Source organism: Macaca mulatta, chromosome 1, assembly GCF_049350105.2.
Source record: "Macaca mulatta isolate MMU2019108-1 chromosome 1, T2T-MMU8v2.0, whole genome shotgun sequence".
Classification (NCBI taxonomy): domain Eukaryota; kingdom Metazoa; phylum Chordata; class Mammalia; order Primates; family Cercopithecidae; genus Macaca; species Macaca mulatta.
Window position 1 is genome coordinate 58,839,642 of NC_133406.1, and position 27,382 is coordinate 58,867,023.

The following is a 27,382-nucleotide window of genomic DNA, read 5'->3' on the forward strand; positions in this document are numbered from 1 at the left end:
GTGTGTCTGCAAGACAGACTGAGACCTGAAAACGGAGGTGAATTAATGCAGTCACATGGAAATGCCACTTAATATGGTGATCACAGGAGGGCAGGGAGGTCAGCACTCCAGGCAGGAGGGAGAACGCAGTGGGGACGAGAGGGCAGCCTGCCCGAGTTGGAGGGAACACGCTGGGAGGTCAGTGGCAAGGGTGTTGGTTGGTGAAATGCTCTGGATGCCGGGAAGAGTTCAGATTTGTCATAAGCCAGCCTCCATGCATGGGCAGGAGAGTGCTCTCTTCAGCAGGGAAGAGCGATGCCACTCCAAATCCAGCCCAACGGAGTCTGTTTCTAAAATGAGTCTACGTTAGGCTGTCCAGCTTGGGGCTTCCAGGAGACAGTTTCAGGACTCGGGTCTCCTGGCTCCCCTGCCCCAGTCTGCCTCAGGGTCTCCCAACTCAAGGTGGTTGGCTCCTCCAAACTGCCTCACTGCTACTTACGCAGCATGCTAGCTCCTTCTGGACTCTGTTTCTGCACCAGAAACAGTTTTCAGTCTTAGGTTCTCGGATTTGCTTAGGGTGGTGACTTAACTGAGAGCTGAGTAAGGATTCCAGGGGACTGCCCAGGTGGGTTCTGCAGTCCCACCCCTCCCCATCTCCTACCAGCATAGAGCCTCTTGCTGCGAGGCCTGGGGCCACTAGGAGAAGCAGCAGCTGGTGGTTGTCAGAGGCACACGGCACGGCACGGCTGCTCTGAGTTGTGGGGCAGCAGCCCCAGCCTCCTCACCGCTCTTGGGAGAGATGGGTAGAAGGGCACCTTTTTCCCAGCTACCTCCTTCCTCTTTGCCAGTCACTAGGCCAGTCTTCCAAGCCATTGTGAGCTGGAGCCACTGTGCGGAGAGAGCCAGGGCCTGGAAGGGGTGAGGCAGAGCCTCCTCTAACCTCCTGCAGACCTGCCTCCCTTGCTGGGCTCCCGCCCTAGACAGGGCCTGTCATGGGAATGGGAAGGGGGTGCTCCTTGAAGAGCCTCAACACTACATACAAATGAGTTATCCACACGGTCATAGATGGAATGAAAGAAGAGAATACTCATTTTATACCTTTAACCACAAATTGTGTTTTTTCCTGGTAAACACTATTACCCTACTGGTAGGGCATCAGGAATGAACTCTTTTAACTCATAGACACAAAATGCTTTGCAATGTAATCATGCTTTTCATAGATTATTACAGGATTTGTAAAAGTTTTAAGTGGTTTAATGTAAATATTTTAAATGTACTACCCATTATTTCTAGTCCTATTTTCTTCTTTTAAAAAAATACTAGAAGACTCAAAAATTGCAAGTGGCCAGGTCCTTCTCAACTTCTGATAGGCCCTGTGAGATCTTTTGAGGATAACATTGATGATTAAAAGAATATAGCCATGAAGCCTGCAAAATGTGAGACTATGTTATTTTTAAAGAAAGTGTAGTAGAATCAGATGGTCTGGTTTACATCTTTACTCAATCACTTACTAGCTGTGTAACAGTGGAAACATTATTTAGTTGCTCTTAGCTTCAACTTCCTTCTCTTTAAAATGGGGATATGTTTCTACGTCGTAGGGTGTTGTGTGGGCTAAATGAAATAACCCATGTAGAAAACATCACACAGTAGGTTGGGGGCCAGTGAGTGCTGTGATTTGCTTGATTATATGCAAATAGGCAAGTGTCCCTGCAAAATGAAAATGCAATGTTAGAAAGCTGAGTGGGTTTGCATCTGTTTAGCTGGAGTAGTTTATTTACCTCCTCACCACCTGATGAAGATTTGAAGGGAGCAGCTTTCTGGAATGACTGAGGGTTTGGTGCTTCATTCCCACCAGGAGGCGAGTCTGGCTGCAAAGCACTTCACTGTGTGCCTTCCAGGAGGAAATCACTTCTTTCCAGGCCCCAGTGTCTGTATCTGAAAAGAAGGGAGTTGGATTGGATCCACTAATGTCCTGATACACAGGACATTAGTCGTTAAGAGAGTAGACTTGGCACTGGACAGCCTTGGTCCACAGCCTGGCTCTGCCACTCACCAGCTGTGTGACCTTGAGCAAGTTACATAATCTCTCTGTATCTCAGTTTCCCCTTCTGTAAAATGGGCTTAGTGATCGATTCTGCCTTTTGGATTTGTTGTGAGGGATTAAGTGAGTAAATATAGTTAAAGATTCAAAAGAATATCTGGCATGTAGCAAGAACTCTATCAGGTTTAAATACTATTGTTGCTATTGCTATAATTTTATTGTTGTTATTAGATGTCCTCAATGGTCCTGTCCAGCTCTGATATTCTGTGAGAGTCTACGCTGCTTCAATAGACTGAAGCCTGTTGTGGCTCAACCATTCCTGGAAAGTGGAGTGGGAACTTCTCCCCAGCCTCTCCTTGTTGAGGGTCCAAAGGACCCCCTCCTGTAGCCCTTGGGCTAGCTGAGCCTGCTGGACTAGCCCCTTCCAGATTAGGGATTGGCTCCTGACTCGTTTCTCTGTCACTGAAAGCCAGCTTTCAAAGCATGAAATTGCCCTTGGGGTCTCCAAGGTCTTCTTTCCCATGCGGCTACATGAGATTCATTACACTGCAGGTGGGGTGAGAAAGAGATGAACTAAGGCTGACACATGGGCTGGACTGGAGATAGGGAGGAATACTGGCCAGGCAGGCAGCTGGGGGACAGAGTGGATGGTTCAAGGGAGCAGGTGGACTGGAGGGCAGCCGTGACAGTGGACAAAGAGGATGGTGGGAAGCACAGGAGGGGTGTTGTTTGTCCACTGGTCCTCCCAGCTCCATCATCCTGGGTAGGGACTGTGGTGAAATAGAATCTTATGCCCTAGCTCCAGGCCTAGAGAAGGCCCATAGGCTCTGAAGCCATCTCCACAGGGCAGCTCGTAGTCTTCTACCTTTCACAAAGACCCGCTCTGTGGGTGTTGGGTGGTGTATGTGTATGTTTATGTGTGAGCATGTTTGCATGTCTTTGGTTAGAACCCTCCTCTGCTAACTCATCTACATGGACCCCATCAGATGTGAGCGAGGACACCCTCCTCTGGAGAGCACCCTTAGTGACTCACCCAGCTGGGACAGAACTGGTTTTACACCAAGCCCAGAGGCAATGGACACCTGTGAATGAATTAAACTATCTCCTGGGTCACATGGACCGTTCTTCAAGTCTACAGGGCCTTGCCCATTCAGTCGGAGGACTGTGGAAGGTTCAAGCTGCCCAGGAGCTCAGAGACTATCTTATCCGACCCATGCCATCAGGAGTAAAATGGTCCCAAGAGAGGCCTTTATGGGGCCCGAGTCTCTTGGTACCTGCTATATAATGCATTTCATTCTTGTGGGGGCAGGAGAGCATCAGTGAATTATGACCCTATCCCTACCCAAAGTCCCTGAGCCCTTTCCATAAGGCATTGAGTAACAATGAATAATGCACACAAATTCACTGCCCAGAGTTCTTTTGACATGGATATTCCCCTAATCAATGAAGGTAAGGTCTTGTCTCCTTTTTTTTTTTTTTTGAGACAGAGTCCCACTCTGTCGCCAGGCTGGCATGCAGTGACTCAATCTTGGCTCACTGCAACCTCTGCCTCCTGGGTTCAAGTGATTCTCCTGCCTCAGCCTCCCAAGTAGCTAAGACTACAGGAATGTGCCACCACAACCAGTTGATTTTTGTATCTTTAGTAGAGACGGAGTTTCACCATGTTGGCCAGGATGGTCTCAATCTCCTGACCTTGCGATCCACCTGCCTCATCCTCCCAAAGTGGTGGGATTACAGGCCTGAGTCATTGCGCCCGGCCAGGTCTTGTCTCTTTATCTCCCAAGGGAAAGGAAATGTCGATCAGGAGGTGTAATAAGATTATACCCTGGGAAGTGGTGGTGGTGTTGGTGGATGGCTAGAGATCCAGACATAGCTAAATATTATTGGACATTACATTTGATGGAGGATCAAGTGGGGAGAGTGGTAAAAACTGCGTAACTCATCTCAGTTCCTTAGAGTCATGAAATTTCCATTTTATTGCAGTGATACGGATCCAAGTATGACATAGCACAGAGAGGAGTGGGTCCCCTAATGTGGGCTGCTGTTAAAACATGGAAAATGGGGTGGATGTAGTGGCTTACACTTGCCATTCCAGCACTTTGGGAGGCCGATGCGGGAGGATCATTTGAGCCCAGGAGTTTGAGACCAGCTTGGGCAACATGGCAAGATCTTATCTCTATTTAGAAAACAACAATAACAACAACAACAACAACATGGAAAATTGAGGCCAGGTAGCAGGACACACCTTGACTCGTGGATCTGCAAGCCGTCCCCAGACTTCAGGGAAGCGCACATGGGCTATCTACGGGGGCAATAGAGGCACCTGAAATGCTGAAGGGCTCTGCATTGGGCCATGTTCACAGCCTCCTCCTTCCCGCTCCTGGGATGATACAGCATTGCAGCTCAGGAGGCCCCTGGAGCTCAGGGTTCCACCATGAGAAAGAACACCCTGGGGTGTTCTCCTGGGACCGTACTCCTGGGACGTAGACTCCTGCTTCTCTCTTCCTCCTTCCTCCAATCCCTTGCATCTCTGCAGCCAGAATGAGTTCTTTTAAAAGGCAGATTGGATTCTGTCACCTCTCCACCTTAAACAAACCTTAGTAACCCTTACAATAGAGATCAAAACTCTTCAATGGCCCCCAAAGCCTACCTGTCCAAACTCAACTCTGACTGTCAGTCTTTCTCTTGCTGTCCAAGGTCCAGCCCTCCCCTTACACTCTCCATTGTCTCCTTCAGAGCCCCTACATCTGCCTGCCCCATTAGACTGCAAACTTCATGATGGGGGGGCCCTGTCATTTGCTTACGTTTGTATTCCCAGGGCTTAACACAGTGCCAGAGCCAGGGCTCAACCCAGGGTAGGTGTTCAACACACATTTGTTGAACAAATGAAAGACCAGCCCTGACACTCAGAAACACACAGGAAGGACACACAAATGCATGTGTGTGTGCATGCACGGACACATATACACACACTTGCGCAGAAGACGTCAAACACGTCCCCTCTAGGAGCACATCCAGAGGTAGTGCCTGTAGAAATCGGCAAGATGCTAATGAATACGTGTAAATATTCAGTGTCCTCCCTTGGAGGACATTCACCCCATTTCCCTTCTACTTCACCTGAATCCTGGATCAGCCTTGCTTATGGGTGGCAACAAAGCAGTTCTCTGTCCTTAAGGAGACAGAATGTGGCTCTTTAAAAGCACACCAAGTGGCCTTATCTCCTAGGCCTCACCTACCCTCCACTCTCCCTAAGAAAATCTGTTACCAGCCTTGTATTTCCAATTTCCACTTGCCATCCATCTGCCAACCATCTGCCCTGCCAACTTCAGCCCCCAACCCTGCTGGTCAGGTCACCCCTTCTATTCCTTGAAAAGCTCCTGAGCAAGCTCACCTTCTCCAGCAGGCCTCCTGACTACACAATTCCCAGGGTCTCCTCCTTCCTGGTCACTCTGTGTCTGTGACTCCATTAGTGACTGCCTTCCCTCCCACTCTCAAAGTTTGCTGCCTCTTTGGTACCACTTTGAGATGTGATTCCCAAGAGGGCAGCAGCTTTATGTATCTGTGTGACTTATGGTGTCAAAGGTCCCAAGGGACCAGCTTAGCTGAAAAGTTAAGGGTTTGGATGATGAAAATGTTCTTGCTAAAAAGGCATCATGGGGCAAATTTATACTAAGCCAGTCTGGTTAAGAGCTTAAAGCTCTGCAAAGCGAGGAGTTGGATGGACTGATGTCACAGGACCCTTCCATCTCTGACCTCCTCTGAGCTAGAGTGTTAGCCCTGGGGGGCCTTACCCTGCCAAGCCTGGACTGGAGGAGGAGGAGGAGGCGGGGTGAGTGGGAGGGGCGGAGAGAGCAGAGGCGCCTGCAGCAACTGACACCTGCTCCAGCCCTGCCTGTCTACTACCAGTCGATCCAGAGCCTCCAGCAAGCAGCAGCTGGAAACGGGGAAGAGGGAGCAGACAGGAAGCGGGAGGCCAGCTGTACACCCAGGTAAGTGGGCACTCACACCTGGCTGCCCACCTAGGCCAGGATAGGGCCGGATGGAGACACTAACCTGCTGTCCAGTTTTTCTCTGCAGGAAGGGGCAGGCAGTGGGTAGGACATCTGCCTGGTGAACATTCCCTGGCTGGCCGTTCACACGCTGGAGTGCACCTGTATCCCCTCTAGGCGACTCCAGGATATCTGGAAGAGAGAATTTCAGTGTGTCCTGTCTGGGTGGTTCTGTCCTGGCTCTAATTTTCTGGACATGGCTTGACTTTGAGTGTGATACGATGACCAGATTAAAAATATCACTCGCAGTCCAGAAAAAGGACCTCAGGCTGGGACTTGTTATATTTTGGTTAGTAACATGGTCAAAGCAGTTGAGAGAACCCCATTTGGCTCTTCCTGCCTCCATTTCTACCAGTTGAGAGGTAGCAGGGACCAGCTGGAGGTAGCAGGGACCTGGATCTGCAGGATGGATCCAGGGAGGTTAGGGAAAAAGGGTAGGGAGCCATAGATCCTGGAGAGGGGCCAGGGAGACACTGCCCCCGGATCCAGTGCTGAGAGTGTTGCTGGGACAGCTGAAGTAAGGACACAAGCTGACATTTGCTTTTGGGAACAATTGGACTTCTTAAATGTGGGAATGAATTATGTAGGAGAGAATTCACTTCCTTTCTCATTTCTTCCAACTGAGACCACATCCCTCTAGTCTCCAACTCAACAGATCTCTTCCCCCATGTCATTGACTTTGTACCAAATCTGGCTTATTTTAGAAGATGGTGGAGCACCAGAAGTGGATGGCTTAATGTCACACCCCTAAGATCCCCCAAGGGCTTTGCTTCTTTTGCCCTCCTCAGCTGGGAGCTATAGGCAGGAGGCTGGAGGGAGAAGAGTGGTATCATCGTTATCCTTCTTCATGTGTTACCAATAGCTGAGTAGCAGGATGATAGCTGCTCATGGTGATGATGTGTGTGACGATGGGGATGATGACTCAGATAGCTGTGTTGAACTCAGACTACTCCAGTGTGGGGTCACTGACTGCTGCCAGTGCACTTGCCAGGAGGCTGCACTGAGGGGTGGGTGGGACGGGGGCCCATACAGCCCTCCCCCTGGCCATGGCCAGCTGGGTCCTCATCCGTTGGTGACTGTCTTCCCTCCCACCCTTCCTCGTGACTCCCTTCGGCATAGCGCCTGTGGCACCTGTGACCGCTCCAGAACGCAGTTGGCGTACCATGGCATTCCAGCACGCTAGGGTGCAGCGGCTGGGCTGGTGAGGGGCCGCCAGGGGCCAGAAGTGCCAGTGGGTGGGCCATTGCGAAATGGAACGATCTCCATGGGAGAGAGGAATTCGCTCTGTCATGTGTGATTCTATATTAATGACAAGGCTTTTTGGGCAGAAAATGGAGTCCCCAAAATGGAACTGCTTGGCCGTGGGCCAATCGCACAGAGGGTGGGACTGCTGGAGAACTCTTTCAAGACATCTCCCCACCCCAATTTATGGCTCTCATCCCATCCCAGAGCCAACCCCCTTCCTCTCCTGTGTGGGACTCCCCATTGACCATAACAGATGGATGCAATTAAGAGGAAATCGGGAGAGATAGTGGTGGTGACAGAATGGAAAATACTCCTGTTCACCTGACACTATAATTCACTGGCTTCAGAGGGGAGCAGATGGATTTATGGGGATCCTATGGGCCTGGGCCAAGAAGAACTTAAGAGCAGCAAAGTTGAGGACTCTCCCCTGCAGACCTTGTGACCGGAAGGATTCTATGAATGTGGGAGGTAGAGGACTTTGGGGTCCTGCCAGAAAATTTCAGAGTTGGGGAAGGAGCCAGGAGTCCCAAAGAATGTCCTTGGAGAATTCTCATTCCAAAGTCAATGGGGCAAGCTGTTACACAGCTGGAAGGATCCTGAATGGATCTGATTTCCTCAGGTTTGGGAAGGTTGTGTCTCACCCTCTGGGCAGGGTCATCAGGCCTGGGGTCCCACCAGGAGGCCAGGCCACCAGCACAGTGTGCAGGCTCAGCCTATGGTTCCCTTTACCTGGGAATATTACCAACTGGGTAGCATCCTACCCACTCCCTGGTCTCTGGGAAATTGGTTTTGCAGGGGACAGGGAATTGCAGGAAACCAATCAGTGCCATTAGTGGGTTAGAAAAGCTCTTGGGGGCAGCAGCTTTTTCCAGCTCCCACCCCAGACATTGGCTTATGCACTGATGGTGTGGGAGGAGTGGGGTGAGACCAGGCTGGATCTCTCAAAAGCAATTCCATTTCTGTTCTCAGGAAAATAGAACTTCTACCCTGAGAGGAGTCAAAGAGGAGGCAGAACTATGGCAGGTAAGAGAACAAACCTCCCCTCCCCAACCCTCCCTGGCAATCCTTACCAGGACAGAGAGGAGGGAAGTGATAGGGATCAGAGATTTCTGGGACGTGCCCATCTTGTTTGTTGTTGTTGTTGTTGCTGCTGATTTTGAGACAGAGCCTCACTCTGTTGTCCAAGCTGGAGTGCAGTGGCACAATCTTGGCTCACTGGAACCTCTGCCTCCTGGGTTCAAGTGATTCTCCTGCCTCAGTCTCCTGAGTAGCTGGGATTATAAGCATGTGCCACCATGCCTGGCTAATTTTTGTATTTTTAGTAGAGATGGGGTTTCACCATGTTGGCCAGGCTGGTCTCAAACACCTGATCTCACGCAATCTGCCCGCCTTGGCCTCCCAAAGTGCTGGGATTACAGGCATGAGCCATTGTGCTGGGCCTTTTTTTTTTTTTTTTTTTTTTAAGAGTCTTGGCTTTGGATTTCAATTTGTTTTCCTGAATAAGGGGTGCAGAGCCCCCACATGAGCTCCCGCTTCCTGAAAAGGAGCCCTTTCCCACTCTCTCTTCCAAGCTTTTCTCCAGTGACACACTCAGGGTCTTCCCAGGGTGCCCCACCCACTTCCTAGAGGCTCCATTCACATTACCTGAGGGGTGCCACCAGATTCTCATTAGAGAATTAAAAAGCACTGTGCACAGGCGGGAGGTAGGACAAAAATCCTGCCCCAACAGTAGGAGCGAGAAGGGGCTTCTTGCTCCTTGGGCGAGTGGATGGATGCCCATTCTGTTGAAGGGTCACCCAATAGGGAGAAGGCGGAAGGCCCACCTCCCTCTCTCCTGCATTCTTCAGGAAAGTTCCGGAAGTCCCATATCCCTGGGGTGAGCATCTGGCAGCTGGTGGAGGAGATCCCTGAAGGCTGCAGCACGCCGGACTTTGAGCAGAAGCCCGTCACCTTGGCTCTGCCAGAGGGTGAGAGCCCAGAGGGGAGCTGTGGAGGGGAAGCAAGATTCCTGCTGTCCTACCTCCCAGGGGAGAGGGCTAGGGCACACACCTTCCTGGACACCCAGGCCCTACATCCATCACCAGACCATAGCCTGGCTCCCTCCTATCCTTAAGGGGGTACGTGCTTACCTGGAACCCTAGAAGTGACAAGGGACCTGGGGAAAAGAGTGGATAAAGAGAATGAAGAGACAACATGCTATTCCAGTGTGAGAAATATCTGGGGGGCAAGGATGGAAAAATGCTAAATTGGGGAGCAGGGAAAGGTTGTGGTGTTTTCTGGTCCCTCTCTCCTCTCCTCAAAGCCACCGCTGCAGATAGGCACTGTTAATACAGTTAATGTGATTCCTCCCAATCCTCGCTTCCAGGCAGCAACACCCGCAGTGGCTCACAGGCTGGGCTCAAGAAGGCCCTTCTAGAAGGCCACATAAGAAAGTGCCCAGAAAAGTGGTGGGAACAAAGGCTTATTGGGGAAAAAGTGGAAATTGGTGTTCTTTCCCCAACACACATCCCTGCAATAAATTTTAGTTAATAGCATCCTCGTAATAAGAAAAAGAATGGCATTTTATTTTTCTTTTTTCTATTATTATTATTATTATTTTATTATTATTATTTGAGACGGAGTTTTGCTCTTGTTGCCCAGGCTGGAGTGCAATAGCTCGATCTCAGCTCACTGCAACCTCCGCCTCCTGGGTTTAAGAGATTCTCCTGCCTTGGCCTCCCAAGTAGCTGGGATTATAGGCATGGGCCACCATGTCTGGCTAATTTTTTGGTATTTTTAGTAGAGACAGGGTTTCTCCATGTTGGTCAGGCTGGTTGCGCACTCCCGACCTCAGCTGATCCACCTGCCTTGGCCTCCCAAAGTGCTGGGATTACAGGCGTGAGCCACCGCACCTGGCCAAAGAATGGTATCTTATTTTTCTAAATCTGGAACAAGGTAATGAGAAATTGGGACGGGCCCTTGGGCCTTTAGTCTATATTGCTCTCTACTAAGATGTTCCTGGTGGGAGGCTGAGGGATTCTTTGAGGGCAGGCAGTTCCCAGGTCTCCATGCCAGGCATGGAGCTTGGGGTCTTTTCTGAGGTTGGAACCTATGTCTCAGCACCAGCTCCTTTGTGCACCAAATAGCCATTCTTTCCCGTGGTTGTGATTCCTCTTCCCTCTAGAGAGTAGGAATGGGAAGGCAACCCACAAAAATCTCTCTTTTTTTTGAGATGGTGTCTCACTCTGTCACCTAGGTTGGAGTGCAGTGGTGTGATCTCTGCTCACTACAACCTCTGCTTCCAGGGTTCAAGCAATTTTCCTGCCTCAGCCTCCCAAGTAGATGGGATTACAGGCACGCACCACCACGCCTGGCTAATTTTTGTGTTTTTAGTAGAGATGGGGTTTCACCATGTTGGCCAGACTGCTCTCGAACTCCTGACTTCAGGCGATCTGCCCACCTTGGCCTCCCAAAGTGCTGGGATTACAGGCGTAAGCCCCTGTGCCCGGCCGGAACTCACAAAATCTCATTCCCTTCCCAGTCTTGGCAGAGCCTTCAGACTCCTTGCTCACCCACTCTCAAGAAAAGCCCCTCTCCCCTAAAGCCCTGCTGGCCTCCCCTTTCACCAGGGCCAGTCCACCTATCTCTTTCCCTCAAGCAGCCCAAGCTTCCGCAATACAGAAAGAGGAAGGACTGCCCTCTGGGTGCCTGGAATCTGCTGCTTTCCACCTGCCTGTTCCAAGTCCTGAGTCAAGGGGACCCAGGCCTGGCACCCTTTTTGGAAGGGGCTGTTGAAATACCTAGATGAGGAAGATGATGTAAATTAGAATTTAAATAAAGTATACAGTCACCTTCTCCCAAGTTGTCAGTCTTCTTGCTCGTCTCTTCCTGCTGCAGGGAAAAATGCTATCTTTCGGGCTGTGGTCTGTGGGGAGCCCAGGCCCGAGGTGCATTGGCAGAACTCCAAAGGTGACCTCAGTGACTCCAGCAAGTACAAGATCTCCTCCAGCCCTGGCAGCAAGGAGCACGTGCTGCAGGTAATAACCATAGCTCTTCCCCTGACCAGGGTCTATTCATCTTTTCCCATCCCCTTGAAGATCTTTTTGGCAGCCTTCAGGCCCTAGAGGAGTAAGACATACTCCTTGTTGAAGTTGAATCCATTCAACTCCATCTCGTGACTCAAAGTTGACTGAGCCAAGAATGGATCTGGCAGGCTCTCAGATACCTCTGCTGATAACCGGGAAGGTGGTGTAGATTGGAGCTTAAGAGCTCAAGCTCTGAAGTCAGACTGCTGGGGTTACAATCCCAGGCCCACCACCTTGGCTTTGGAAAGTCACTTTACTCTTTCTATCTCTGTCTCCTCATTTGTAAAAACGGGGTAATAACAGGACCTGCTTTAAGGAGTTGTTATGAGTTGTTGTTGTTGTTGAGACAGATCTCGCTCTGTTGCCCAGGCTGGAGTGCAATGGCATGATCTCAGCTCACTGCAACCTCCGCCTCCCGGGTTCAAGCGATTCTCCTGCTTCGGCCTCCCAAGTAGCTGGGATCACAGGCATGCGCCTTCACGCCCAGCTGATTTTTGTATTTTTAGTAGAGAAGGGGTTTCACCATGTTGGCCAGGCTAGCCTTGAACTCCTGACCAACGGTGATCTGTCTGCCTCGGCCTCCCAAAGTGCTGGGATTACAGAATGAGCCACTGTGCCTGGCCAGGAGCTGCTATGAGGATGAAAGTTTTATGTAAAGTGTCTAGCTAGTGCCTGGCCTATAGTGAGTACTCAATCAATCTTGGCTAATCTGAGCAATACTATAAATACTAACCATGGGATACCTACTATGTGCCAGGCCCTACTATGTCACAGGGGCTAAACATTTGACATAGATTATATATTTAATTCTAATCATTCACCACTTTTTTGAGGAATTATATTCCCATCTTATAAATGAAGAAACTGAAGTTGAGAGAAGTTAGATAACTTGCTCAAGGTCCCACAGCCAGTAATACAGGACAGAGACTGTTTTCAGGCCCAGATCCATCTGACCCCAAAATCACGCTCTTTCTACTATGCTACATTGTCTCTGATGGCAAAGAATGGGTACATCCACCCTCTGTCCCGAACCAGGTTTTTGTTTTGAGATCTGTCTTTCCTGATAAAGACTATGAGCTCCATAAGGACTAGGACTATGTCTTAATCACTTTATACCCCCAACACATAGCCGTGTCTAGTAAATGGAGGAAGGGGACATGGTAGCCCTGCTCCTCTGCCCTTGGCCTTTCTGCAGATCAACAAGCTGACAGGTGAGGACACGGATCTGTACCGCTGCACAGCAGTAAACATGTACGGAGAGGCCACGTGCTCAGCGAGACTCACCGTCATTGAAGGTGGGCTTTTCCCTGAGCTTGTCTCATCAGTGCACAGGGCAGAGAGCCCACAGAGGAATCAGAGGCCCCGTGGCTAGTGAGGGAGGGGAGCAGAGGGGAGGGAGGCCCACTGAGGCTGCCGCCGCTGCTGCAGCCCCACCTTGTGCTGGGCCCCCGGCTTCATCCACATGCACACTGAAGTCTGCATGTGTTTAAAAAGGCACACCTTGGCAGATGCTCTGAAGGATATTCTCTTGGCCCAGTAAATGAGCAGGACCTGAAAGCTGGCTTCTAGTCCTAGAGCTTCTGCTAACTCATTGAATGGGCTTTATTTTCCTCTCTGGGTCTCAGTTTCTCCACCGTGCAAAGGATATTTGTATATTTTGGACAGGCCTATGCCAGAGTTAACAAACAGGTCATGCAAAGGCCAAATTCTCCCTCAGACGTGTATTTGGGTGTGCGTGGTATTTGAAATTTTAAAAATTGTCAACCTATAGTAATTAAAAGGTAGTAATTAAAATATCTCTTGAGGAAGCAGGTCTAGTCTCGCCATTGATTATGCTTACAATTGATCTGCCTACAAGTAACAGAAAATCCTACTAAGAGTAGCCTAAGAAATAAAGATATTTCATTCCTTCATATAAGAAGTTTTGCAAGTGGTGTCCAGGGCTCATACCACAGCTCACGGCTGCCATCAGACAGCTGATTCCTTTGGTCCCACTGCTCTGCCATCCTTAGCAGATTGGCTTATCACCTCATGGCCATAAGAGGGCCATGGCAGATCCAAACCTAATCCATGTTCAAGGTAGGAAGGTGGAAGAGGTGGCCCAGGTCCATCTGCCTCTCTTATTTTTATTTTTATATTTTTGAGATGGAGTCTCGCTCCATCTCACAGGCTGGAGTGCAGTGGCACAATCTTGGCTCACTGCAACCTCTGCCTCCCAGGTTCAAGCCACTCTCCAGCCTCAGCCCCCTGAGTAGCTGGGATTACAGGTGTGCGCCACCACGCCTGGCTAATTTTTGTATTTTTAATTGAAACAGGGTTTCACCATATTGGCTAGGCTGTTCTCAAACTTCTGACCTCAGGTGACCCGCCCGCCTCAGCCTGCCAAAGTGCTGGGATTATAGGCATGAGCCACTGTGCCTGGCCTTTTATTTTTTATTTTTTGAGACCTGTTGCCCAGGCTGGAGTGCAGTGGTATGATTATGGCTCACTGCAGACTTGACCTCCCAGGACCAAGTGATCCTCCCACCTCAGCCTCCCAAGTAACTGGGACTACATGCATGCGTCATCACACCTGGCTAATTTTTTGATTTTTTTTTTTTCTGCAGAGGTGGGGTCTCCCTATGTTGCCCAGGCTGGTCTGGAACTCTTGGGCTCAAGCTATCCTCCCACTTTGGCCTCCCAAAGTGCTGGGATTATAGGCATGAAACACCATGACCAGCCCATCCACCTTTTTTATAGAGGAAGCAAAGGCTTTCTCAGAAATTCCTGGAGCTCATTGGTCAGGACGGTGTCACATGAGCACTGCTAGTTGCAAGGGAAGCTGGGAAGGCGAATGTTTAGCTTTTTCAGCCTCTCTAGTGGAAGCAGATGATGAGGATTACAAATGGCTGCAGGATTAGCCAAACAGCAGTGTCTGACCTATTTGGTAATATTGGGCTTATACCCTGATATGGCAGCTCCCAGGTGGAGTGAAAGAGCAGCTGCCCCTTTAGATACTCTTGAGTTTGTTGTGGTTGCCAATGTCTGCTTCACGCATTTCTGCCGCCTCCCTGGCCCCTGTGGACACATGACTGGGCGTCCCCTGCATGAGATGATGCTTAGGTTGGTCCCCTTGGTCATGGGTAAGGCTCTGGGGTAAAAAAGTTTATGATGGACAGACCCTCCATCCTGCTCCATCCCTCTTGCTGGGATCATCCACGCCTTAGAGGACAGTGGGGAGAGCAGGGCTCTAGGACTCCATCAGTTTCTCAGGAAGACCGTCAACGTGTCTTACTTCTCTCCCTGCTTGTCCACATCGACTCCTTCCTCTCCTCCCTGGATGATCCAGTTGGCTTTCGGAAGAATCGGAAGAGACACAAGGAACCACAGGAAGGTAGGCAGATTTGTCAGAAATCTCCTTGGGGCCTGTGGGAGATAGACTACTCCTTTCCAGGTGTTCCCTGCCTGGTTGAGCCACCATGCATACCTTGTGGGTCACCACCAGTCTTCAGGAGAGCCCCTTCCAAAGGCTTGGTTGTCAGCATGGGCACACAGAAAAGCCCTGCATCAACCCTCAGGCATCCCACCTGGGACTGAGGCCTCATTCCTGCTCCTTTTCCAGACCTCAGGAAGGAGCTGATGGACTTCCGGAAGTTGCTGAAAAAGAGGTGGGTTTGGGCCTGTCCATGAGGGATTTTGGAGCCTCCCGTAGTATTCACTCCCTACTATTTCCATAAGTAAGCTGGGCTTGGGCCGCACCTTCACCCAACACAGCAGGGAGCTAGACTGCCTGTAGCAGATGGGAGGATGGGAAGGGGACTGAACTGGGAATTCTGGATCTAGCTCTGCCATTTCAAAGCTCTATATCCTTGAGTTAATCATCTCTCCTCTGATTTCCTCCTTTGCAAAATGTAGTGGTCCACTGGAACAATGATGTAACTTTTTTTTTTTTAAAGCAACAGAACAATGCAACACCCACTTTCCCCAGACATCTTACTTAGAAATCTACAATACAGGTTGTTAGAAGCATTTCTCCTGAAAGTTGTGGGGTGAGGCTGAGGCTCGCCCCACCCATCTCTGAATCCTTCTGGCCCCAAAAGTGGTCAGTCCCAGAGATTCCAGGCTCTGTATTTCCTTGAGTGCAGATAGAGCAGCTTCCTAGAACTACTTGGGGCACCAGAGCCAGGTGGCCAACAAAGGAGCAGGGGTTCCTCCGGCCTCTGACCGGCTGGCCTTGCTCCCCAGGGCCCCACCAGCCCCTGAGAAAAAGATAGACCTTGAGCAGGTATGGCAGCTGCTGATGACGGCAGACAGGAAGGACTACGAGCAGATCTGCATGAAGTACGGCATCGTCGACTACCGTGGCATGCTGCGCAAGCTACAGGAGATGAAGAAGGAGCAGGAGGACAAGATGGCACAGGTGCCTCACTCCATGGCCACCCCTCACTCCATGCCCACCCCACACACCTGAACCATAGGTGCCTCACCCCATGCCCACCCCTCACTCCATGCCCACCCCTCACTCCATGCCCACCCCACACATCTGGACCATAGGTGCCTCACACCTGGAGGTGGGCTTGGAGGCAGAACTTAGGAAACCAAGTATGATCGAGGGGCCTGTCTCCATCTAGTCCCCAATGGGGTATCTGGCTAAGGCCTTGGGATCCCAGGTTGGTGTCTTGCCTTTGCAACCTGGTTCTGATACTTACTAAACTCTGGAGCTTTGGAAGAGTTAGGGCCTCTGTATCTTGGATTCTTCATCTGTAAAATGGGAATTATAGTCATGCCTACCTCGCAGGGTTATTGGGAGGATAATGAGAGAATGTACTTAAAGTACTTAGCTTAGTGCCTGATACATGGTAAGGGCTTGATTTTTGCTTTCATTATCATTGTCACCAGATTGGGGCGGGGGCGGTACCTCGTTGGTTTATTTCTCCTTTTTTTTTTTTTTTTTTTTTTTGAGATGGAGTCTCACTCTGTTGCCCAGGCTGGAGTGCAGTAGCACAATCTTGGCTCACTGCAAGCTCCGCCTCCTGGGTTCACGCCATTCTCCTGCCTCAGCCTTCTGAGTAGCTGGGACTACAGACGCCTGCCACCACGCCCGGCTAACTTTTTGTATTTTTAGTAGAGATGGGGTTTCACTGTGTTAGCCAGGATGGTCTCAATCTCCTGAACTCGTGATCTGCCCGCCTCGGCCTCCCAAAGTGCTGGGATTATGGGCGTGAGCCACCGCGCCCAGCTACCTGGTTTATTTCTAAAGGCTTTCATGGAAGGGAATTTTACAGTTCCCATTAGCACTCTGATCCCAGAATCTTATCAGCTGTACAGGAATTTCTTCCCTGTGTCTAACTTAACTATAACATAAGTCTAATTTTTCTTCTGAAAATAGAAAACAACTCGTTTTCATTACCCTGAAAATAGTATCTTATCCCCTTGAAGGATAAGTTTCCTTACACCTAGGGTCTCAGCCTTCTCTCCTCAAAGCTTTCTCATTGGCTTTGACACAGGACCCAGCACAGAGCTTTGCACACAGTAGGTGTTCAACTAATGTTTGTTAGAAGTACAGATGAATTGAAATGCCCTACTGTGTTCTAGCACCTGGGCACCTGGGGTCTTTTCTTGGTTGTCTTCTTGATCTGATCTCTCATCTCGGAGAATTTCCTTCCTTGAGGGGCTTACTTTTCCCCACTTGTAAAAGGGGCCAATGCATGCTCATCGGGGACGCTGTGGGCCTGGGATGGTACCAGGACCTATGAGGGTTTGGAGTGCCCCGAAGAGAGAACTTCATGAACTCTCCTGGTGGGTTTGTCTGCTTTGTAGTACATCAACGCCATCTCCAGCTTAAGACACATCAGGGTCACCAAGGATGGGATTGCAAAGTTTGACCTGGAGCTGGATCTCAAGGATTCTCAGAGCAAGATTTACCTGTATAAGGTGAGGCTGGAGGGGCTATGAGTGGGGGGATCTGGCAGGGATGCTGCAGGTCTAGTGGGGAGAGAACTGTGGGTACCCTGAATTCCTCCATGGGAACAACCAGAGCACACAAATGGTGAGCCCCTCATCCCATGGAGTTCCTGGTTGGAGTTGGGCCAAACCCTGGTGTAGACCATCCATCCACAAGGACTTCTTATCTCACACTGAGCAACCAGTCTCTCCAGCTGGGCCTGTGACTCTCTGTAAATTGTGTCTAACACCAGAGCATGGGGGTGAAAAGAGGGTTCTGAGAAAGTGCACCCCTTTCCATCTGAGCTTTCTTTCCAGAGACTTCATACATTCCTACCTGGGCTCTAGGAGTAGTTACCTGCCAACCAGATGGGGGCAGCGGCAGGTGGGGAGGAGCTGGTAAAATTTGGCTAGTTCTGTAGCCAGACTCATCCAGCTTCATCACTTATAAGCTGTGTGACCTCAGACAAGATACTTATCTTCCCCGTGCCTCAGTTTCCTCATTTGTGAACTGGGGATAATATAGGACCCGCCTCACGGTGTACTGCAGCGCTAAATGACATCATGCGTGACTTGCCCCTCCCCTCACCTCTCTGCTCATTCCTGCTTCTCTTCCCCTTGTCCCTCTGTTCCTGCCCCACTGGCCTCATCCCTGTTCCTTTGCCCCAGCTGTTCCCTCTGCTTGGCATGCTCATCCCTGATATCAACAGGGCTCATTCCTTTATGGCAGAGAGCCTTCCCTTGGCCACTCTGTGTGATTCCACTATGTCCCTCCAGCCCCGTCCTAGCACTCAGGAGCCCTGGACCCATATCTACCTTTTTGTTCCCTGGTTCTCTCTTCTCTTTATTTCTCTCTTTCTCTTCCTTCTTTCCTTTTTTCCTTTTCTCTCTCTCTCTTCCTTCTTTCCTTCCTTGCTTCCTTTTTTTCCTTTTCTTTCTTTCTTTTTCTTTCTTTCCCTTCCTTTCTTTCTTTCCCCTTCCTTCCTTCCTTCCTTCCTTCCTTCCTTCCTTCCTTCCTTCCTTCCTTCCTTCCTTCCTTTCTTTCTTTCTTTCTTTCTTTCTTTCTTTCTTTCTTTCTTTCTTTCTTTCTTTCTTTCTTTCTTTCTTTCTTTCTTCCCTCTCTTTCTCTCTCTTTCTTTCCTTCTACAGGGTCTTACTCTGTTGCCCAGGCTGGAGTGCAGTGGTGCAATCTCAGCTCACTGAAACCTCTCCCTCCCAGGTTCAATCAATTCTCCTGCCTCGGACTCCCGAGTAGCTGGGATTACAGGTGTTTGCCACCACACCCAGCTAATTTTTCATATTTTCAGTACAGATGGGGCTTCACCATGTTTTCCAGGCTGGTCTTGAACTCCTGACCTCAAGTGATTCACCTGCCTCAGCCTCCCAAAGTGCTGGGATTACATGCATGAGCCATCACGCCCGGCCAGTTCTATTTCTTTCTAACATAAATTATTTACTTATTTATGACATTTATTATTTATATTTTTCCCCCATAGGATTTTAGCTAGTGAGAGCAGGAATCTTTTTTTAGGCATTGATGTGTCCTAAGTACCTAAAACAGTGCCTGGCACACAGTGGGCCCCTAATAAGTATTAGCTGTTGTTAATATTCAGCAAGTAGCAAACCTATCTAGGGCTTAAAGTAGGTATGCATATAGATTACTGGGTTTGTAGAGCCTTATGGATATCTGATGGTATTCTCTGCAAGTTCCTGTTGGTGAATAAGTTGAGCTAGGGCCCGTGGGCCATTGGTGTCATGTCCAGCCTCCCCTGCTATCCTCGCAGGGCTGCTGGGGAGTAACTCTACTCATAGCCTGAGCTGGAATGTCAGCAACTTTAGGTGCCCCTTTGTATAACACTTGCAGACTTTTCACTCCATGGGCATTCCTAGAGCATGGATTCCCATCCAGCTCACAATCCCTGTTCCCATGTCCTCCAGGCCCTGCTGTCCACCCCATCCCAGCTCCTCTATGGTTCCAGGAATCTGTTGTCTGGTGATTGGGCCTGTGGGAGAAAACTGCTGGTTATAGCCAGAATGGGACTGGGGCAGGAAGCACTGAGGAGCCGCTGAGGCCCACCTCCTCTTCCTTTTCTGGCCTTAGGATGGTGAGATGATCCCCTATGGCTTCAACAACCAGACCAAGCACTGCCTGCGCCGGCTGGGAAAGCATTATGAGTTCCAGATCCAAGACTTGAGGCCTGAGGACTCTGGCATTTACCAGGTCAAGGTGGAGGATGCTGTGGTCTTCTCCACAGAACTGGAGGCCAGTGGTGAGTGGTCTACACTGCCGAAGTTGGAGTCGGGGAGATCTGTGAGAAGTGGAGTCCATGTTGGTGCAATGTGTGTGTCGGGGGGTAAATGTGATGTGGCCCCAGCTGCAAAGACAACTGGGAGACGGACACATACCTAGATGGCCAAATTTTGATGCTTTCTGTTTTCCAAAGCCTTGGTGCAAGTTATCTCTCCTGGTGCTGAGCTGGGTTCTACTGAATTACCGTCACAGACACAGAACATATGTGTCATGCCTCTGCTCAGACCTTCTGCAGCCACCAATTATTTTCAGATCAGATCCAGACTAATTGCATAGCCTCTAGAACTCCTTTCTGTTGCATGTCCTTATCTCCCACAAAGCCCTAGCAAGAATCTCTGGGTTAGGCATCCTCGCGCTCCATACAGACCTTTCCTTTTCTGCTTCCTGTATTCCTTCCCTATCTAGGAACTGCCACTCCTCCTTCATCAAACTCTGTGCCATCCCCATGAGTACCTGTGTCCACATCACTCTCAGAGCAACCTGCCAGCTCAAGGGGGTTCTTGAAAGGACAAGGAGAGGCCTGGGGAAGGGAGCATGTCCTAAGAACATGGCTAAATCAAGGTTGGGGGAGAGAAAAGGAGGTTATGTGTCCCAGCAGTGGGGAGGTGCCCAGATGGGACTTTGAGAAGCCTGAAAACAGTGCAGTTTGGGAAAAGGAGTGCGGGTTTGGGAGTCAGCCAGACCCTGGTGTGAATCTTGGTTTCTCTTAACTGCATAAGACTGGAGCAAGTTATTTAACTTTTTAAGCCTCAGTTTTCTCACCTGTAAGAAGAAATTAATAATACTTACCTGGGGGTAAGCAATTATTACTTGGATGAATAAGATAAAGGATGAATAAGATAAAGTACTGGCTCTTAGCATAGTGGTTTTCTTCATGCATCCACCTTGTCCCCAAATAGAACTTTTGTGTTTAGAAGTATGGAATCCTAGAGCTGAAAATAAGCCTCATTGCTCATAATTCTAACCCCTCATTTTATGTAGGGGGAATTGATACTTGAGGTCCAGAGGAGACCTATCCCAGGTAACACAGGGAGTTTGTGGCTGAGCTGGTCTAAGCCAGGATTTCTGAACGGCCAGCCTTGCCGCCTCAGGTCACACTGTGTCATACCATCAAGCTGATATCCCCATTCTTGCTTCCCTGGCAGCCATACCCCCAAGAGTGGTGGTCCCACTGGCGGAGACCCACTGTGAGGAGCACGGTGACGCAGTCTTCGAATGTACCTTCTCCAGCCCCTGCCCTAGTGCAGCCTGGCATTTCCGGCACCGGCTACTCCACCCCAGTGACAAATATGAAGTGTTTGTGTCCCCCGACGGGCTGACCCACCGGCTGGTGGTGAGGGGCGCCCGTTTCTCAGACATGGGCCCCTACTCACTGGGCACTGGGCTCTACACTTCCAGCGCCTGGCTGGTGGTTGAAGGTGAGTGCTTCACATCTCTGTCTTTCTCTGCCTCCAGGGAAGACCTCGGGGCTGCAGAGGCATGAGGAAGGCAAGGCAGTGGGATTTCCTCTGGTCAGCCATTTGCTCTGGAACAATTCCCTTGCTCAGAGAGAATAAGGAACGCTCCTTAGATTATTCTCCACCCATTGCTGTGCAGACCTTCATGGCCAACCCAACCCTTCTCAGCTGTGTCTGCTCCACTGGGTCTCTTGGAATTACTCTGGGGCACAGATGGCTCTAGGGTCCTAGGCAGCCTTGGGACAGTGGCCCAGGTTCAGTCTGGGTGAGAAGGCCCTGCATCAGACCAGAGCGCACTCTCAAACCTCCCTGGGGATTGAAATTTGGGTTCAAGATGTTCCCAGGAAAGTGTAAATTGGACATAAGTTAGGCAGGTGATAGAGCAAGTTGATATTTTAAAAACCATGCACCTGCTGCGGCAGTTTGATAAACAAATGACTTTTGGCTTATGCATTTTCTCCAAAATCCTCAAGAAGCCTGTAGCAGGGTGGCCTGTGGGTATGGGACTGGGGGAGGTGGTGATGGGATTCACCCATCCATCCCTGGAACACCCTGGCTGCCTTGCCAGGTGGTCAGCTTGCTTCTCTCCTGGGGAAGCGTAGGTCAGGCAAGCAGTTGGGCTCAGGCAGGTGCTTTGGCCAGATTTAACAGGAGTTTTGGTACTTTCTCTTGTCTCTCCATGTGGGCACTGATCTTCCATATGAATAAACACTCACCGAAGCTGGGAAGGATAAAGACCTTCAGTCCACAAGTGCTGACCACCAACTACAGAGGCAAGGAGCCCAGGCCTCAGGAGCAGAAGAGTCTGGGAGCATCAACAGCCAGGGAGAGAAATTCAGAGAGCAGGACCCCAGTGGGGGCTCCCTTGAGGGGGCAGGGATGGCTTCTGGGTTCCAGCACATAGCCAGCCCAGACAGGGATGGCCTTGGCAGACATGGCTACTCCTTGATGGAAGACAAGGGGGCAGCTGTCTCAGCCTGGGGCCCTGGACAGGAAGGCGAAGGCTTTCTAGAAGCAGAGGGAAGCGGAGTCACTCTTCCCAGGGAAAGTCAATCTGGCAGAGAGGGAGGCTGGGCTGAAAGCCTTGCAGAGAGGCCCTATCTACAGGGAGAGAGCTCAGAGTCAGGGTTGGGCCTCCCAGAAAAACGACAGCAAGATCGTGGCAGAGACAGCAACGGTGATGAATGCTGGAGGACAGCAGGAGGCTGGGAGGCTGGGTCCAGTCCGCTCCAGGCTGGAGGACTGGGGAGCAGCAGGGAAGGAAAGGAGCACAGAGGGGATAGTGGAAGACAACTGGATAGGCATGCCCCGGAGCAACTGTGGGATGCTCAACTGAGACCTGGGAGAGGAAAGAGTGACATGCAGGGCTACCAGTCTGATCCTGTAGGGTCCTGGCCAAGAGGAAAGCAGATAAAGATTTCACAGGGTGACAGCTTGGCTGAGATGGACAGAGGGGATGCTCCAAGTAGGGAAAGAAGGAGAGGAGTAGTAGTGTGGGGTAGTGGGACTGGCCTGGGAGAAGCTGGAGACAGCAATGGGGCGGGAGGTCCTGGCACCCTGGAGTTTACTGGAGGAAGAGGTTCTGGCTCCAAGGCAGGTATGGGCCCTGAATCCTGGGATTCTCAGGGAGGTAGACATACTGACTATGGGGAAGCCTGGGGCTACTGGGGGTCAGGAGAGTTTCTAGGACAGACACTTGGAGACAAGGACTTCCAGGAACCATCAATATCAGGTGGTAGAAAATTCCGTCTGGGTGATGGGAGTCCTGAGATCAAAGCGGAAGACTCACTGCAGGAGGCAGATGGTCTGTGCAGGGGGGAATCTGTAGTTGGAGGAAGTGTCTATAAAACTGGCCCTGGAGGCCCAGGAGACCCCAGAGGCTGCAAAGGTGGCCTACAGAAGCTCAGGGGAAGGGATGACCAGGAAACAGCTTGGGCCTCAGGTGAGATAGGGGATGACCCCAGAAGCTTCCAGTCTTCCCAGGAGTGGACAGCAGGTCACAGAGCAGCAGGGAGTGTTGGCAGAATAGAATCTAAGGGCACAAGTCCTTGGGATGACACACCATCTAGCCTCAGAAAAACTGGAGCCCACTATGGGTCTGGAGTGCTGGGACCCAGTGGAGGGCAAGAGGGTATGGGTGGTACCCAGGTGGCTGGACTGACAGAGTCTGGTCAGGGGGTGGATGCCAGAAGCCGTGGGCTAAGTAGGTCTCCAGGCCTGGGTGCTCAGGGATCTGGGGGGATACTAGGAGATACGGAAGGATTAAGAGGTCCTGGGTCAATAGGGTCTGAACCAGATTTCTGGAATGGGTCAGGGAGCTCCAGAGTAAAAGGACCCAGAGGCTATAAGGATGACTTGGAAGGTCCTGGGAGAATGGAATCTAGGTACGAGGGTGGCTTAGGATATTCTAGGGGAATAGGCCCTAAAAGCGGGGCTGGTTATAGCTATGGCTCAGGGGTTCCAGGAGAAATGGGGTCTGGCCATGGTGCTGGTTGTAGAGTTTCCCCTAGGGCACCTGCAGGAATGGAGTCTGAGGAAGGGGGTGCATACAGGAATGGCTCTGGGGTGCCTGGGGGAGTGTGGTCAGGAAATGAAGAATCTGGCCCTGCAGGAGGAGGGTCTGGGAGAATTGCCAGTCTTAAGAATGGCTCAGGTGGTCCTGATGGAGCACCCGTGGATGACATCAGGAATTGGGCCTCTGCACGCCAGGGCGGCATGGGCCCTAGGGGAGGGCACCATTCAGATGGCGGCCTAGGGAGTCCTGAGATGACGGGGTCTGTGGGTAGAGGTGGTCTCAAGGCCCCTGGAGTAGTGGAGACTGTTGGGATGGGATGTGTGGAAGCAGAACCAGAGAGCTCTGGAAGAATAAGGCCTTGGAGTCAGACTGGCTTCAGAGCCTCAGAGGCCCTGGGGGCCTTTGGAGAAGGAGGCTATGAAGATGGCTCTGGGGGTCCAGAAGCCATGGAACCAGGGCCTCTGAGGGCAGGGAGCAAAGTGGGTGAGGGGGATGGGACAAGATGCCCTGGTGCTAGGGCCTGTGGAGCTGGAGCTCGTTACAGGGATGATCCCAGGCACCCTGAGGCACTCGCACCTCACACCGGGGCTGCTTCTGAGAGCCAGTGGGCTTATGGCGCTGGCAATGTGCTGGGTTATGAGGATGGATCAGAACTGCCAGGGCCTCAGGGAACTGGGGTCAGAACAGCCTATGGAGAAGGGTCAAGGGGTCTTGGGCCTAGGAGTACAGGACCAGGGGGTGAGGCAGGCTTTAGAGAGAGTTCAGGGGACCTCCAAGGAATGGGATCAGCAGATGGGCCGGGTTGTAGGAAGGGTATTGGGGGTTCGGGGGAAATGGGGTCAGTGGATAAGGAAGGTTACAGGGAAGATTTGGGGACTCCTGAGAATACGGGTTCGGGGAGCAAGGCTGCTTATAGGGATGGTGTAGGGGGTTCTGGGGCAATGGGGTCAACGGATGAAGCAGATTATAGGAGAGATTTAGGGGCTCCTGAAGGAATAAGTTCAGGGAGCAAGGCAGATTATAGGGGTGGTTTACAGGGTTCCAAGGAAATGGGTTCAGAGAGCAATGCAGATTATAGGGGTGGTTTAAAGGGTTCCAGGGAAATGGGGCCAATGGATGAAGCAGATTATAGGAAAGATTTGGGGGTTCCTGAGGGAATGGGTGCAGATTATAGGGGTGGCTTAAGGGGTCCTGGGGAGATGGGGTCAGTGGATGAGTCAGGTCATAGGAATGGGACTGGAGGTTATGGGGAAATGGGGTTGGGTTATAGGGAGGATGTGGGGGCTCCTGAGGGAATGGGCACAGGGAGCAAGGCAGGTTATAGCGATGGCTTAAGGGGTTCTGGAGAAATGAGGTCAATGGATGAGGCAGGTTATAGGAAAAATTTGGGAGCTCCTGAGGGAATGGATTCAGGGAGCAAGGCAGGTTACAGGGGTGGTTTAAGGGGTTCTGGGAAAATTGGGTTAATTGATGAGTCAGGCTCTAGGAAAGATTTGGGGGTTCCTAAGGGAGTGGGTTCAGGGAGTAAGGAAGGTTTTAGGGATGGTTTAGGGGGTTCTGGGAAAATGGGGTCAGTGGATGAGGCAGGCTACAGGAAGGATTTGGGGGTTTCTGAGGGAGTGGGTTCAGGGAGTAAGGCAGGTTTTAGGGATGGTTTAGGGGGTTCTGGGAAAATTGGGTTAATTGATGAGGCAGGCTCTAGGAAAGATTTGGGAGTTTCTGAGGGAGTGGGTTCAGGGAGTAAGGAAGGTTTTAGGGATGGTTTAGGGGGTTCTGGGGAAATGGGGTTAATTGATGAGTCAGGCTCTAGGAAAGATTTGGGGGTTCCTAAGGGAGTGGGTTCAGGGAGTAAGGAAGGTTTTAGGGATGGTTTAGGGGGTTCTGGGAAAATGCCGTCAGTGGATGAGGCAGGCTACAGGAAGGATTTGGGGGTTTCTGAGGGAGTGGGTTCAGGGAGTAAGGCAGGTTTTAGGGATGGTTTAGGGGGTTCTGGGGAAATGGGGTCAGTGGATGAGGCAGGCTACAGGAAGGATTTGGGGGCTCCTGAGGGAATGGGCACAGGGAGCAAGGCAGGTTACAGGGGTGGTTTAAGGGGTTCTGGGAGAATGGGGTTAATTGATGAGTCAGGCTCTAGGAAAGATTTGGGGGTTCCTAAGGGAGTGGGTTCAGGGAGTAAGGAAGGTTTTAGGGATGGTTTAGGGGGTTCTGGGAAAATGGGGTCAGTGGATGAGGCAGGCTACAGGAAGGATTTGGGGGTTTCTGAGGGAATGGATTCAGGGAGCAAGGCAGGTTACAGGGGTGGTTTAAGGGGTTCTGGGAAAATTGGGTTAATTGATGAGGCAGGCTCTAGGAAAGATTTGGGAGTTTCTGAGGGAGTGGGTTCAGGGAGTAAGGAAGGTTTTAGGGATGGTTTAGGGGGTTCTGGGGAAATGGGGTCAGTGGATGAGGCAGGCTACAGGAAGGATTTGGGAGCTCCTGAGGGAATGGATTCAGGGAGTTATACAGATTACAGGAATGGTCTAGGCGGTTCTGGAAAAATTAGTTCAGGAGGTGAGGCAGGTTATAAGAATGTTTTAGGGGGTTCTGGGAGGATTCCATTAGGGAGTGAGGCAGGCTCTAGGGGTAGTTTGGAGGATTCTGGGTACATTTTGTCAAGGAGTGAGGCAGGTTGTGGGCAAGGCTTTGGGGGAACTGGTGGCATGGGGTCAGGGAGTGAGGTCAGTTATAGGGGAGGCTCAGGAGGATCTGGGGAAATGGGGCCAGAGGGTGAGATGGGTTATGGAGGTGGTTCAGGGAGGCTTGGAGTACCAGGCTCACTAGCTGGAATAGGACATGAGGCTGGACCCAGAGGCCACAAAGCCATGGGGCACAGGTCAGAATATTGGGTAGCATCAGAGGGTGGCACGAGCTGCAAGGATGGTCCAGAGCGAGCCAGGGAAACAGGGCTTGTGGATGGGGCAGGACATGGGGTGGAACCTGGGATGGCTGGAATGCTGGGCACTGCAGGTGGCATGGCACAGAGAGACAGCCCCAGGGGCCCAGGGGTGCTGGGGTCTCAGGGAGGGCCACAGACTCTTTCAGATGAGAGAGGCTCCACCAAAGATCTTGGGGGCTATGGAACCTCAGGGATCCCTGAGGCCTTGGAGGCTGCTGGTGACGAGGGAAAACCAGATGTCAAAGAATGGCAAGATAGTTCTGGGACTCCAGGGTCTTTTAGGGACAGAGGGGCTCCCAGGGCAAAGGATAGGTCTCCAGACCAAGCAGGGATCATGGGGTCTTCTGGGTTTCTTGATGGCAAGGGAGCAGTAGAAGGTGAAACCTGGGCAGGAATGGCTGCTCTGGGGTCTGGACATGAACAGGACATCTGGAAAGCAGGCCCAGGAATGACAGACAGGGGTAGAGTTGCTGGCCAGGGGAGATTGGCATCTCAGGGAGGCGGGGACTCACTTTTGGGAGGCAGAAGGATAGGCTCAAGGAGCTCAGCGGGGACAGGCCAGGATCTGGACAGCAGCTCTATGCCTGGGGAAAGGGGCAAGTCAACATCAGGGCCTGCTGATGGACTAGGAATGAGCAATGCCTGGGCTCCTGACTGGGAAAACCAGGGGTTTAGCCGAGGCAGTGTAGGTGCTGGGAAGCAGCCCGCAGGCTCCAGAGCTTCCGGTTCTCTGCAGGAAAAAGATGCCGCTTTTGGTGGGATCCATGAAGGGCCAGGGGGCTTAAAGGGCAGGGAGGGTGCACCAGGCCAAGAGGTGGCTGGTGGATGCCGAAGCCCATGGTCCCTGGATAGCAAAGGTTCAAG

General features: G+C 51.2%; 2 protein-coding genes across 2 annotated transcripts in view; both read left to right on the forward strand.

Annotated features, from left to right (window-relative positions):
* Nucleotides 1–8,330: 8,330 nt before the first annotated feature.
* Nucleotides 8,331–27,382, forward strand: part of IGFN1 (immunoglobulin like and fibronectin type III domain containing 1) — a 34,982-nt gene continuing 15,930 nt past the window's right edge. The window contains exons 1-11 of the mRNA XM_077982240.1: nucleotides 8,331–8,337; nucleotides 9,162–9,281; nucleotides 11,191–11,330; nucleotides 12,574–12,673; nucleotides 14,707–14,751; nucleotides 14,980–15,025; nucleotides 15,603–15,777; nucleotides 17,178–17,291; nucleotides 19,402–19,570; nucleotides 20,757–21,029; nucleotides 21,790–21,841. Of these exons, the coding sequence (XP_077838366.1) occupies nucleotides 8,331–8,337; nucleotides 9,162–9,281; nucleotides 11,191–11,330; nucleotides 12,574–12,673; nucleotides 14,707–14,751; nucleotides 14,980–15,025; nucleotides 15,603–15,777; nucleotides 17,178–17,291; nucleotides 19,402–19,570; nucleotides 20,757–21,029; nucleotides 21,790–21,841 (1,241 nt within the window). The remainder of the gene's footprint in view (nucleotides 8,338–9,161; nucleotides 9,282–11,190; nucleotides 11,331–12,573; nucleotides 12,674–14,706; nucleotides 14,752–14,979; nucleotides 15,026–15,602; nucleotides 15,778–17,177; nucleotides 17,292–19,401; nucleotides 19,571–20,756; nucleotides 21,030–21,789; nucleotides 21,842–27,382) is intronic.
* On the forward strand, nucleotides 23,784–27,303 carry LOC144338625 (uncharacterized). The gene is made up of 2 exons (XM_077988964.1): nucleotides 23,784–25,585; nucleotides 27,255–27,303. Exons 1-2 carry the CDS (start codon nucleotides 23,784–23,786, stop codon nucleotides 27,301–27,303), a joined length of 1,851 nt encoding a protein of 616 aa, XP_077845090.1.